This window comes from Myotis daubentonii, chromosome 1, assembly GCF_963259705.1.
Source record: "Myotis daubentonii chromosome 1, mMyoDau2.1, whole genome shotgun sequence".
Classification (NCBI taxonomy): Eukaryota; Metazoa; Chordata; class Mammalia; order Chiroptera; family Vespertilionidae; genus Myotis; species Myotis daubentonii.
In genome coordinates, this window is record NC_081840.1 from 218,192,184 (window position 1) to 218,205,475 (window position 13,292).

A 13,292-nucleotide genomic window follows, 5' to 3' on the forward strand; every position below is an offset into this window, starting at 1 on the left:
AAATTTTCCTTTGATGCCAATGTTTTAAAAAACTATTTTAAAAATAGTTCTTGATTTTTTGTCTTTTTAGGTAATAGGCTAATCAGTAAAGTAAGAAATGAATTATCCTTTGAAAAAAGAAATATTAACATTCAATTCTTTCCTGAAACACACATCTGCATACACTATATGCAACAATTATCAATCCTAATGTCATTGTCTAAAATTAGCAATATAATTCTGTATCTATGCTTTCTATGGTACTGTACTTCACTCAGCTCTTAATCAACTAAGCAATGAAAATATCCAAAACAACTTAAATTAATTTTTAAGTAAGATTAAACTATCAAGTGCTCTGCTAAAAGAAGAATAAATTAGATTTATTCTCCAGACTTCCTCTACTTATCTGGTAATGTCTAAGGAAAGTAATCATGTTTGTCTGTTATTTTTAAAATATATAATAATCCCATGTTATTTGTATTATTTTTCTTCCCTAAGTAATTAAATATTTCTATTAATATTTAATTGACTCAGTGCTTTGTTACTATTCAATTGCTAAAACCAAACTTCCTTCTTCTTTAAAAAATAAAATTAATTTTAATACTTCCCAATTATCCATTATTATTTACATTCATAATTTACTAGTGTCCCTCACAAGACAGTTATTGAGCCTAATATGCACACACATTTCATTTTTGTATTAATTTTAAATAACTACCATTATATTTCAATTCTTAACTAAACTTGATTTTTCATCTGTACTTTAAAATAGTACTGCATCGTTACCAATTTTTCAGATTAAAGAGGTAAAAATTTAATGTTATTCTTCCATTTTCAACCATTGTCTTCCATTTATTTTAAATTCTTCCTTCATTAAAATCATTACAATTAATGATAATGTATTTGATTTTTTAAAAATAAATTTGATCTTCATATTACAGAGGGACTTAAGTCCAATAAACATTTCAGTATTAGGTTCTATAGTCACAATGGGGAATTATACTTAAGCTAAGACATGTGAGGAGCATAAAAAAAACTCTGAACATCGTTTTCTATTTCACTGCTCTGGACTATTTTTTATTCAACATCAGTACACCTGGCCCTTAATCTCAGATTTCCTTCAAAAACTCCCCTAAAATATTGTGCCTTCTGGGATACCTTCTTTGATATTCCAGGCTGATTTGGGTAACTTTCTATGCATATGGATTACCTTTTTCAACCTCTCCCAAATCAAATAATCACATCATATTAAAATTATTTTTTTACTTGTCCATCTTCCCACTACCCCGAAGTTCTTGGAAGACAGAATGGCTCATACACATCTGCACTCCCAGAACTGGGATGGTGCTAAGTGAGCCATAGCGGGGCTCAGTAACATTAAACCACACCACGGAGCTCTAGTTCCACCCTGCTGCCTCCACCTGGCTGAATTAGTAAACAGAAGTTAGTGTCTGCAACTTTACTTTACAGGAATTTCCTTTTAACATGGATGAGTCTACAAAACATGGTGACCTAGATTGAAGGGCCATCCAGTATGTACCTCATGACTCACTGAGTCTCACCAAGTTCAATACTCATACAGACAGACCACGGACACAGATAAACCATGCATCCTGCAGTCAGAATCATTACACATCCAGGCCATGTGATTCAGGAAAGGCAGGGACAACTATCCCTAATGACCACAGGAGGAGAAGGACTAACCATATTGTCAGCAGGTATAGGCACAATTTCTGAAAAATTAGTCACAGGCTTTTGTTCTTCAGTAACTAAGAATGAATCCACATCAGTTCCAGGTCTCTTCAGACAGACAGATGACATAATTAGTCCCCCTCACACACATGCTGAACCTTTACATACATGATCAACTTTCCCTGCTTCTTTCTAGCAAACTCCTTCAAACTTGTTCAAATGGTAGCACCTTTGAGAAGACTTCCCACCACGTCCAGAATAATCTGCCACTTTTTCTTCTGTATAGCCATAGCATTTTGTACAAACCACTACCAATATAAAGCTCTTAACACTTTTTAAAAATTACCTCTTAAAATTTAATTTTTTATCTAAGTTGTAGTATTTGTGGTAAATAGTTATATATTGCTTTCCATTTTCCACTAATTGGGTGGCTTTAAACAACAGACATATATCTCACAGTTCTGAAGGCTAGAAGTCCAAAATCAATGGGTTAACTGATGCTCTCCCTGGAGGCTCTGGGGGAGAATCGTCGCATGCCTTTCCCCTGACTCCTGATGCTGCCAGCAATCTTTGTGTTCTCTGGCTTATAAATACATCACCCCATTCTCTGCATTCATGTCATATGACATTCTTCTTGAGTCTCTCCCTTCTGTGCCTCTTCTCATCTTCCAATAAGGACACTAGTCATATAGGATTTAGGGCCCACCTGACTCCAATAATCATCTTCTTAACTTGATTGCATCTGTAAGGCTCTATTTCCAAATGAGGTCACATTCACAGATACTGGAGGTTAGGACTTCAACATACCTTTGGGAGGGCTCAATTTAACCCATAACTTCTATTTTAACTTATTGATTTGCACAACACTCCTATGAGAGATTATCATCACTATCCTATATAATAAAAGCCTAATACGCAAATCGACCGAACAGCTGAACGACTGGTGGAATGACCAGTCACTATGATGCACAGTGACCACCAGGGGGCAGATGCTCAATGCAGGAGCTGTCCCCAGACCGCAGGCCCCAGGCCAGCCAAGACGGGTGCAGCGGGGCCCCCCGATTGCCCCGCTGGTCACCCCACAGATTGGCCCTGATCACTGGCCATGCCTAGGAACCCTACCCGTGCATGAATTCTGTTCTCCAACAGGCCTCTAGTTTTACAAATAAGAAAACTAAAGCTCAAGGTAACAAAACTTGCTCAAGATCACACAGCTAGTTAGTTAGCTTCAAAATCTAATCACCTACACTGTCTCTACATGCAGCAAATAGTTTAAGAGGTGAAATCCACTAAAAGATTTATTACAACAACAGCATAGCAGTTCTCTATCTTATACACTCCTCCACATACACACACACACTCATAATTGGCCCACTATCCAGAGACAGCTGCTTTTTTTCTGGTATATATCTCCATATTTCAAGTAATAAGTGTATATTTCTATTTTTAATTTACCAGTTTCAGACATTTACTGGGTTTGTTTGTTTTTATGGAAAGTGGGGATTTTTCGCTCATGTACTTCTCACCATCATCCTATATAATAAAAGGCTAATATGCAAATCAACTGAACAGCGGAACACGCACTGGTCGTTATGACACGCACTGACCACCAAGGGGCAGACACTCAACGCAGGAGCTTCCCCCTGTGGTCAGTGCATGTCATAGCAACCAGTAGTCCTGCCGTTCAGTCGATTTGCATATTAGCCTTTTATCATATAAAACGATGCAAGAGCTGCCCCCTGGTGGTTAGTGCACTCCCACAGAGGGGAGCGCCGCTCAGCCAGAAGCTGGGCACATGGCTAGTGAGCACAGCAGCGGTGGCAGGAGCCTCTCCCACCTCTGCAGCAGCGCTAAGGATGTCCCCCGAGAGCTCCCGGACTGTGAGAGGGCGCAGGCCGGGCTGAGGGAACTCCACAAATGCACGAATTTCATGCACCGGGCTTCTAGTTTCAATATAATTATACATAAACTAGAGGCCCAGTGCACAAATTCGTGCATGGGTGGAGTCTGGCTGCTGCCCCAACAATGGGGGCCAATTGGGCCAGGCAGGCAGGAGGTTGGCCAGCCAGTTCCACCCCCGATTAGGTGTGGGGGGTCAATCGGGGGCAGGGCTAGCTGGGGGGAGGGGCCAACCCCCAATTGGGCTCATGGGCCGGCCACAGTGCACATCATAGCGACAGGTAGTTCCAGTCATTCCGGCATTCCTGTCACTTGTCATTCTTGATTAAATCTATATTGTTTGCATTACTATGACAATTTAAATGTAATTCACTGCTGAGCCACATAACATCCTATCTAATAAAAGAGAAACATGGTAATTAGCGTAGGACCGCTACCCTTCCCATTGGCTAATCAGGGCGATATGCAAATTAACTGCCAGACAAGATGGTGGCCAGCAGCCAGGCAGCTTGAAGCTAACATGAGGCTTGCTTGCTCCAGTGACGGGGGACTCCAACGTTCCCCGCCTTCCGCTGCAGGCCTCTGAGCTGCAACTCTAAGCAACTATGTAACAAATATAGAAGCTAAACAAAACCCCAGAAACCTGCTTTCAGCCAGCCGGGATCTCAGAGCTGGAGTTGAAACAGTGTTTCGATTATAGAACCCAAACAAACCAGATACCTGCTTTCAGCAGCAGAGACCTCAGAGCTGGAGCCAGAGCTAAAGCTGGCCCAGAATAAAAAGACAAAAGGAAAAAAGGAGCGGTTGGGAGCTTCAGTTACCCGCCAGCCTGAAAACAGCCCTCAGCCCCTCACCCAGACTGGCCAGGCACCCCAGTGGGGACCCCCACCCTGAAGTGTGTGTGACCAGCTGCAAACAGCCATCATCTCCTCACCCAGGCTGGCCAGGCACCCCAGTGGGGACCCCCACCCTAATCCAGGACACCCTTCAGGGCAAACCAGCCAGCCCCACCCATGCACCAGGCCTCTATCCTATATAGTAAAAGGGTAATATGCCTCCCAGCACCAGGATCAGTGGAGCTGCGAAGCCTCCTAGCATTGGGATCAGCGTGACGGGGCAGTGCCCAAACCCCCTGATCACCCTGCGGCTCTGTGTGTGACAGGGGGCGGGGCCACAACCTCCCTATCTGCCCTGCTCTGTTCGTGACAGGGGAAGGGGCCCCAACCTCCTGATCAGCCCTGCTCTGTGCCTGATAGGGGGGAGCTCCCCAACCCCCTGATCGCCCTGCAGCTCTGTGTGTGACAGGGTGTGGCGCCCCAACCCCCTGATCGGCCCTGCTCTGTGTGTGACAGGGTGTGGCACCTCAACACCCCTCCCCCCCACACGGGCCCTGCTCTGTGTGTGACAGGGTAGAGCCATAACCTCGCCATCGGCTCTGCCCTGAGTGTGACAGTGGTGGCGCCCCAACCCCCTGATCGGCCCTGCTCTGTGGGTGATAGAGGGCAGCGCCCCAACCCCCTCCCCCCCCCGCCATGGGCCATGCTCTGTGTGTGATGGGGTAGAGCCATAACCTCCCCATCGGCCCTGCCCTGAGTGTGACAGTGGTGGCGCCCCAACCCCCTGATCGGCCCTGCTCTGTGGGTGATAGAGGGCGGTGCCCCAACCCCCTGATCGGCCCTGCTCTGTGCATGACGTGAGGGAGCTCCCCAACCCCCTGATGGGCCCTGCTCTGTGAGTGACAGGGGGCAGTGCCCCAACCCCCTGATTGGCCCTGCTCTGTGCGTGACAGGGGGTGGTGCCGCAACCTCCCAATCCGCCCTGTTCTGTGCATGACAGGGGGCGGCGCCCCAACTCCCCAATCGGCCCTGCTCTGAGCCCGACCAGGGGCTGCACCTAGGGATTGGGCCTGCCCTCTGCCACCCGGGAGCAGGCCTAAGCCAGCAAGTCATTATCTCCCGAGGGGTCCCAGACTGTGAGAGGGCACAGGCCGGGCTGAGGAAACCCCGTCCCCCCGTCCCCCCCAAGTGCACAAATTTTTGTGCACCAGGCCTCTAGTATGTTATAAATGTGTTTCCTTTCTTATACTTTTAAAATTAAATTGATTTACCTCTTCCCACACTCTTTAACAATCTGAAAAGATCTTTCTCAATACAATTTTGCATGTGGCCAAGCCTGTCAGATCATCTATACTTGCAGTGTTTTTCTTGGAGGCCTATACTTACCAATTCAGGGATGTCTTTTACTTTCAGAGGAATTTGGATTAAACCCAAATGAGTCCTGAAACTAGGAGAATCACCATTTTCATAATTTGGGTTGCGAAGATTAATTAATACCTTTAAAAACAAACCCAAGAAAATTGATTAGTTTTTTATAGAATGTTTACACTTCTAAAATTGGCAGTGACATTCTTGCTGTATCACCACAAAATTAAAAACTATTTGGGGTTAATCATATATTTCAATAACATTCTAAAATACTGTAAAATTGTACTAAAATGTTAAAATACCATAAACATGCTTTTAATTAGGATGGCTTAATATTCCAACTGATGATGTATCATTTAATTATAAAAATTTAAGAATTTAATTATAAAGAAAACTTTTTGATGGTTGAAAAAATAAAAAATTGTTTGATTATAACAATTTACCAGGAAAGGTGATAGAAAAATAAAAATTACTCGACTGTAATATTCACCAAGGAAAATTTTAGAACCAACTCTAACCCTTTTAAAAATCAATATTGACAATGTTTTTTAGAAAGATACTAAGGCAATATTGGAAGGTCTCACCTCTAAACCAAACCCACATGGAAAAACAAAAAAAATTTTCAGAAGCCAAGCTAACAAAAAAGAGACTTTACATACTTTTCAAAATTAAGCATATAAAATAATTCATAGAAATTTTCATATCCTTTAATCTAGGAATCTCATTTCTATAAGTATAGTTGTGGAAATAATATAAAATATTTGCAAAAATAGTGCAGAAAGAATGTTAATGAAATGCTGTTTATAATGGAAAAACATATAACAACTTACACAACCGACTTGAGGGAATTACTTAAATAAATTATGATCAATTCACATAATAAAATACAGTATAATAAGTAATTTATGTAGATAATAACATGAAAAATGTTCATAATATGTTTTAAAAATTATGACAATTGTGTCTATTGCTATATGATGGTATTATCAGTAATTTTTATTTAAAATTTTCTTCTTATGTATGTTTTCTTATTTTTCTATCAACATTCATTTGGGGGAAAGAATAATCATAAGTTTTTAAAATATTTTAAAGTTGAAACTCTTGAAGGAAATCAACAATCAAGAATCCAGGGAAGTGGTTGTCTTCCCCTTGTGAGGCAGCCCAGCGAGAATCCAGGGAAGGAAATGATGATGACAGAAACGCTATTGTATCTGAGGAAGGCACTGAACTGATAATTAATAGTTGATAAAACGGAATGTGCTATAATGCTCAAAGTTTCATAATATTGCAAACACTAAATCGAAACTGAAAAAAATCAATGACATTTGTTTAAAAAATAAAAGATTTAGCAAAGAATCAACCATGTTAAATACAGACTAATAGAGAACAGCACAATTTCAGACTAATTACACAAATACTGCATGGGGAACTCACTAGCACAGACTGGGAAAGAAAAAGAATCTATGAATACATGGGTGATAGGAAAGAGAAAATATTAAAAATGCAGACACTATAATAGTAACTAAGGAAATAACTATAGGAAGTGTTCTTAAATTAAAGAAGAATCCCAGCATAAATAAGAAAAGCATCAATTCAGCAACAGTTCCTAAGGAAATGGAATATACGACTATTAGGGAGAAAACACAGTTAAAAATTACATGAAATTTCAGCCCTTAGTGCTAGAAAAGGAAGGGGTTTAGAGGAAACCTTTACTAAGCTAAGGAAACCTTTACTAACCTAACTTCTCTTTAAATTTAAAAGGAGACTATTTATACTCCAAACAACCTGATAACATTTCTAACAATGTTTAATGCTGGTAAACTGGTATCAGAGACTACAGGTTCAGAAAAGAAATAAAAATAAAATGTGAAAGATTCATTTGTTCATGTAACAACTATTTATTGAGCAAGAATATGCTAAGCCTATTCTACCTGTTGGAGATAGAGCAGTTAAAGATAGGAAGAGCTTACAGCTGGTTTTCTATCTATGCCTATCTCCAGGGATACATGGGAGTGTGGTCAAGATGGGATGGAATGTACTAACTTGTCATTTATAATGTGCTATGTAATAGCCCCTGTGTTTACACTGTTTATTGCCTGGACTAGAACAAGGAGGGAATAAAAAGGGAAAAGATTCCCTGACACCTATACCATGGTATGTGCCAGGCAGCAGGCAACATGACTTAGAGTCGCTACTTTTTATGAAAAAATCTTCCTAATGGATTTACTTGCCTCTAATCTTTCCATATTCCAATATCTTTTCCAATAGCAATATCCAAACACAAATCTGATCATGTCATTCCACTGCTTCATTGACTTGGGGGCTGTTTACATGGTGATTTCCTCTGCCTAGAGATATTCTTGTATCATCATTTCTTTCATACTTTCTCCTCATTATCATACATATATTTAACCAATAGAACTTACCTCAAGAAAATCTTTAGGTGCATAAACAGGTCTGAAATGGCTTAAATCTAGAATTAAGAAGACAGATTACAAACAAAATTTCAGTTAACATAGTACATGTTTATTAATAATAAATATTAATGATTCCTGCATTCATTACTGTGCAGCTAGATTAATTAAACATTTGTAGAGTGTTGGTTATTTGCCATACATTGTGTTAAGTACTGGTAACACAAAAATAAAAAAACAGTCCCTCTCCCTTGACAGCCTAGATGGCATATTCTGAAAGAAACTGAGAGTCTCCCACTCATATATTTGTAACAGATTATAACTGAATAAACAATGTCAATATAATATAAAAGTTCTATATGAGAATTCTCAAAGTGCATAGAATACAAACAATACATTCTCAGTGAATTCCTCTAGTTGTACTGAACTGTCCTCTCTTTTGAACTTCTGTGATACACTGCTTCCTATGTTATTTCGTGCCCAGGCTTCCACACTTATTTTTTTAAAAAAATATATTTTATTGATTTTTAACAGAGAGGAAGGGAGAGGGATAGAGAGTCAGAAACATCGATGAGAGAGAAACATCGATCAGCTGCCTCCTACACACTCCCCACTGGGGATGTGCCCGCAATCAAGCTCTTGGCTGGAATCAAACCTGGGACCCTTGAGTCCCCAGGCCGACACTCTATCCACTGAGGAAAACCGGTTAGGGCCCCCACACTTATTTTTAAGGAGGATAGTGAGCAATTATGTAGGTGTGTACTTAAGCCATTATATGTATTATCATAGTAAAGTATATATAGTTGTCACTAATTATCCTATCCTATCTAATAAAAGAGAAACATGGTAATTGGCATATGACCGCTACCCTTCCCATTGGCTAATCAGGGCGATATGCAAATTAACTGCCAGACAAGATGGCGGCTGGCAGCCAGGCAGCTTGAAACTAACATGAGGTTTGTTTGCTTCAGTGACGGAGGACTCCAGTGTTCCCCGCCTGCCTTGCCGGCCTCTGAGCCTGCAGTTTAAGAAACATTGTAACAAATATAGAAGCTCAACAAAACCCCAGAAACCTGCTTTAGTCCTCCAGGCTTCAGCCAGCAGGATCGCAACATTGTAAGCAAAGGCCAGAAACCTATTTTCAGCAGTGGAGGCCTAAGAGATGGAGCCAAGCCTCAAAGGTAAAGCTGGCCCAGAATAAAAATAAAAAAAAAGAATAAAAGGAGCGGTTGGGAGCTTCAGTCATCCCCAGCCTGAAAACAGCCCTCAGCCCCTCACCCAGACTGGCCAGGCACCCCAGTGGGGACCCCCACCCTGAAGTGTGTGTGACCAGCTGCAAACAGCTATCATCCCCTCACCCAGGCAGGCCAGGCACCCCTGTGGGGACACCCACCATGAAGGATGTGTGACCAGCTGCAAACAGCCATCATCCCCTCACCCAGGCTGTCCAGGCACCCCAGTGGGGACCCCCACCCTGATCCAGGACACCCTTCAGGGCAAACCAGCCAGCACCCACCGGTGCACCAGGCCTCTACCTTATATAGTGAAAGGGTAATATGCCTCCCAGCACCAGGATCAGCGGAGCCACAAGGCCTCCTGGCACCGGGATCAGCATGACAGGGGGTAGCGCCCAAACCCCCTGATCGCCCTGCAGCTCTGTGACAGGGGGCAGGGCCACAACCTCCCTATCCGCCCTGCTCTCTTTGTGACAGGGGAAGGTGCCCCAACCCCCTGATCAGCCCTGCTCTGTGCCTGATAGGGGGGAGCTCCCCAACCCCCTGATCGCCTGGCAGCTCTGTGTGTGACAGGGTGTGGCACCCCAACCTCCCAATCGCCCTGCTCTGTGCATGAAAGGGGGCATCTCCCCAACTCCCCAATCGGCCCTGCTCTGAGCCCGACCAGGGGCTGCACCTAGGGATTGGGCCTGCCCTCTGCCACCCGGGAGCAGGCCTAAGCCAGCAGGTCGTTATCTCCCGAGGGGTCCCAGACTGTGAGAGGGCACAGGCCGGGCTGAGGGACCCCCACCCCTCCCCCCCAAGTGCACAAATTTTTGTGCACCGGGCCTCTAGTATATAATAAAGAGGTAATATGCAAATTGACCATCACTCCAACACACAAGATGGTCGCCCCCATGTGGTCAAAGATGGCCGGCAGGGGAGGGCAGTTGTGGGGGATCAGGCCTGAAAGGGAGGGCAGTTGGGGGCGGGGGACCAGGCCAGCAGGGGAGGGCAGTTGGGAGCGACCAGCCCAGCAGGGGAGGGCAGTTAGGGGGAATCGGGCCTGCAGGGAAGCAGTTAGGCGTCAATCAGGCCGGCAGGAGAGTGCTTAGGGCAGGGGTGGGTAAACTTTTGACTCGAGGGCCACAATGGGTTCTTAAACTGGACCGGAGGGCCGGAACAAAAGCATGGATGGAGTGTTTGTGTGAACTAATATAAATTCAAAGTAAACATCATTACATAAAAGGGTACGGTCTTTTTTTTTTTTTAGTTTCATTCATTTCAAACAGGCCAGATCCGGCCCACGGGCCGTAGTTTGCCCACGGCTGGCTTAGGGGGTGATCAGGATTGCAGGCAGAAGCGGTTAGGGGCAATCAGGCAGGCAGGCAGGTGAGCGGTTGGGAGCCAGCAGTCCTGGATTGTGAGAGGGATTCCAGATTGGAGAGGGTGCAGGCTGGGCTGAGAGACACACACACACGCGCACACACACACGCACACACACGCACAAATTTCATGTACCAGGCCTCTAGTATGTTTATAAAATTAATTGACTCAGTTTTAAACATTAAAATTACCCCACGGTAAGTTCTTAAAAACATTTTATTAGTCTTAGAACTTTACACCAGTTGACCTATCTTTAACATCTCAACAGAAGTAAAGCTTGAAAAATATTTGCCTTAACTATGAGTCTAATAAATTCAAGAATGATTTAATTTACTCTTTTATAAAAATGTTTTCAAATGCTGCTTTAAAAAAGGATAATTGCCTTAAATGTTCTCAAAATAAGAGAGAACACTGACCAAAGTTAGGAATTTTCAAACTGCAAAGCAAACAAAACAAATGATAGAAAATTAGTGGGAAAGGAAAGTTGCTATCTGTCCAAAAGTACTGTTAATATTGTTACTTTGGGTCCACAATGACTAAGAATGCAATTTCCCCCCACTATCACATTTTGGAAAAAGCTATTCTTGTACCTGGTTCATCAGTTCCCATTTCATTCCATTTATTGAGAAGTTCTTTCTGTTCTCCAACTGGCCTCTAGAAAAGACAATTTAAAAATTGGTTTCATTTTGTGAAGTTTAGCAATGCAGCTGAAAGATAAGAATCAATAACTCATCTAAAAGTTTAAATAAGGTACTATAACATAAGGAAAAATAATTTCATTACACACAACTTTTCTAGAATTACACTTAAATTATTATTTAACTATTATATCTAGTTTCAGTGGCTCAGTTAATGAGTCCAAGAAAAGAAGGTAAATAATCTGTACTGGCCAGTAAATTTTACACACAAACACTGCTGCTCAGCCCACATACTACACCGCTTACGCCCTCCAGCAATCTCAGAAATGCACTGCAAAGGGGACTGGCCAAGAGAGTGTGAGAGTGTGACAGTGGCATCCTCTTCCTATACAAAACATAGTATATTACACAATACTACCTATTTAGACAGCTTTTAGTATAAATTTATCTTTTTTAGCACCATCCTCTGGTGTCTTCAGTGACTTGTCCTTGGATATTATCCAAAGTACATCCACTATATTCTGTTCAACAGCAGGGAACAAATAGCAGGTAAAAAGAACGAAGAAGAGAAACTTATTCTCTCCTAGAAAAAATCCAGAACATTCCTCATGTGGCTTTTCTCTCCTTTTTCATCTCTCCCCGCTCAAAGCCCCAACTGGCAGATAAATGTTGAGTACTAGATCTAAGTAAAGCTAATACTATTCCATCTAAATAGTTCTGTAGAGAGATAACAAATCATTCTTTTCATTGCCTATGTTAACACTGAAAGATGGCATCATATTTGCTATTACAAGATGATAGTATGCCTGAACTCCATGTCTAATTTAAAAATATGGCAATTTTGCTAATTAACCAGAAAATAATGAGTCAACACATTACTGAAATCTTTAATGTCCACCTATAACCTTTACAGCCAAATCGCTAAATAATCTATAACAGAGATTCTATACTTTATTTCTACTTATTCTCAAGTTACAGGTTTATTATAAAAAACATTACAACATACATAACAGAAATCTATATAGAATACACCCACATAATTAATATTTTATATATTTTTTGTTTTAAAACAAATTGATATACTAGTAAAAAAGATAAATCTTGTTGCGCAACGGATAGCGCATTGGACTTCTAGTGACGAAAAGATAAATCTGCCTAAGTTATAACTTCATGATACTTTCCAGTGCTTGATTTACAATAAAATATTTAAATATTAAAAGTACCTTTCGTGCCAATGGGATACTCAGTTCAGTGCACATACTATTTAAACTCTTCAAAATCCTTTTTTCCCAACTTCCCTGAAACATAAAGAACAATCTATTATTGTTTCTGGTTAACAATACTCAAACTGATTTTTAAAGTTAGTAAAAAAAAAAAATTAAAGATATTATGAGTTATACAGAAATGGTGAGGATGGTTGAGATTGGTTATCTTCATACCTTAGTTCAGTCAAAAAATATGGATTACAGCCTACTATGTGCCAGCTTTTCCACTTGCAAGAATTTCAACCAGATGGTTAAAGAAGTCATTTCCATAGACACCAGAAACAGAAATAGAATTTCCTGACAATGAAGGGAAATCCAAGAAGAAAGTGGCTGCTTTCAAGCTGGGTCAACCTTTAGGTTCCCTCAAGAACTCTAATCTCAATTAAGTGGTATTTATTCATTCCTTTGTTTACTCGCTGGCTCACTGACTAACATATATTGAATGCTTTCTATATATATATATGCTACGCACAAAACTAGGACCAGTGTGTAAATGTAATAAGGAGCCTTTGACTAGTTATTATAAGAAAGAAACTCCCCAACAAGTGGAATGACTTAACCAAATGGCTTAAATCCATGACACTGTGAGTTCTGTTTCCAG

At 41.5% G+C, this 13,292-nt stretch overlaps 1 protein-coding gene across 4 annotated transcripts in view; it reads right to left on the reverse strand.

Annotated features, from left to right (window-relative positions):
- The window catches only part of TBC1D19 (TBC1 domain family member 19), a 118,640-nt gene that overhangs the window by 65,584 nt on the left and 39,764 nt on the right, over positions 1-13,292 (reverse strand). For all 4 annotated transcript variants that reach the window (XM_059673879.1, XM_059673869.1, XM_059673860.1 and 1 more), the window contains 4 exons: positions 12,650-12,724; positions 11,379-11,442; positions 8,201-8,247; positions 5,793-5,903 (listed from right to left, as the gene is read on the reverse strand). In XM_059673879.1, the coding sequence (XP_059529862.1) occupies positions 5,793-5,903; positions 8,201-8,247; positions 11,379-11,442; positions 12,650-12,724 (297 nt within the window). The remainder of the gene's footprint in view (positions 1-5,792; positions 5,904-8,200; positions 8,248-11,378; positions 11,443-12,649; positions 12,725-13,292) is intronic.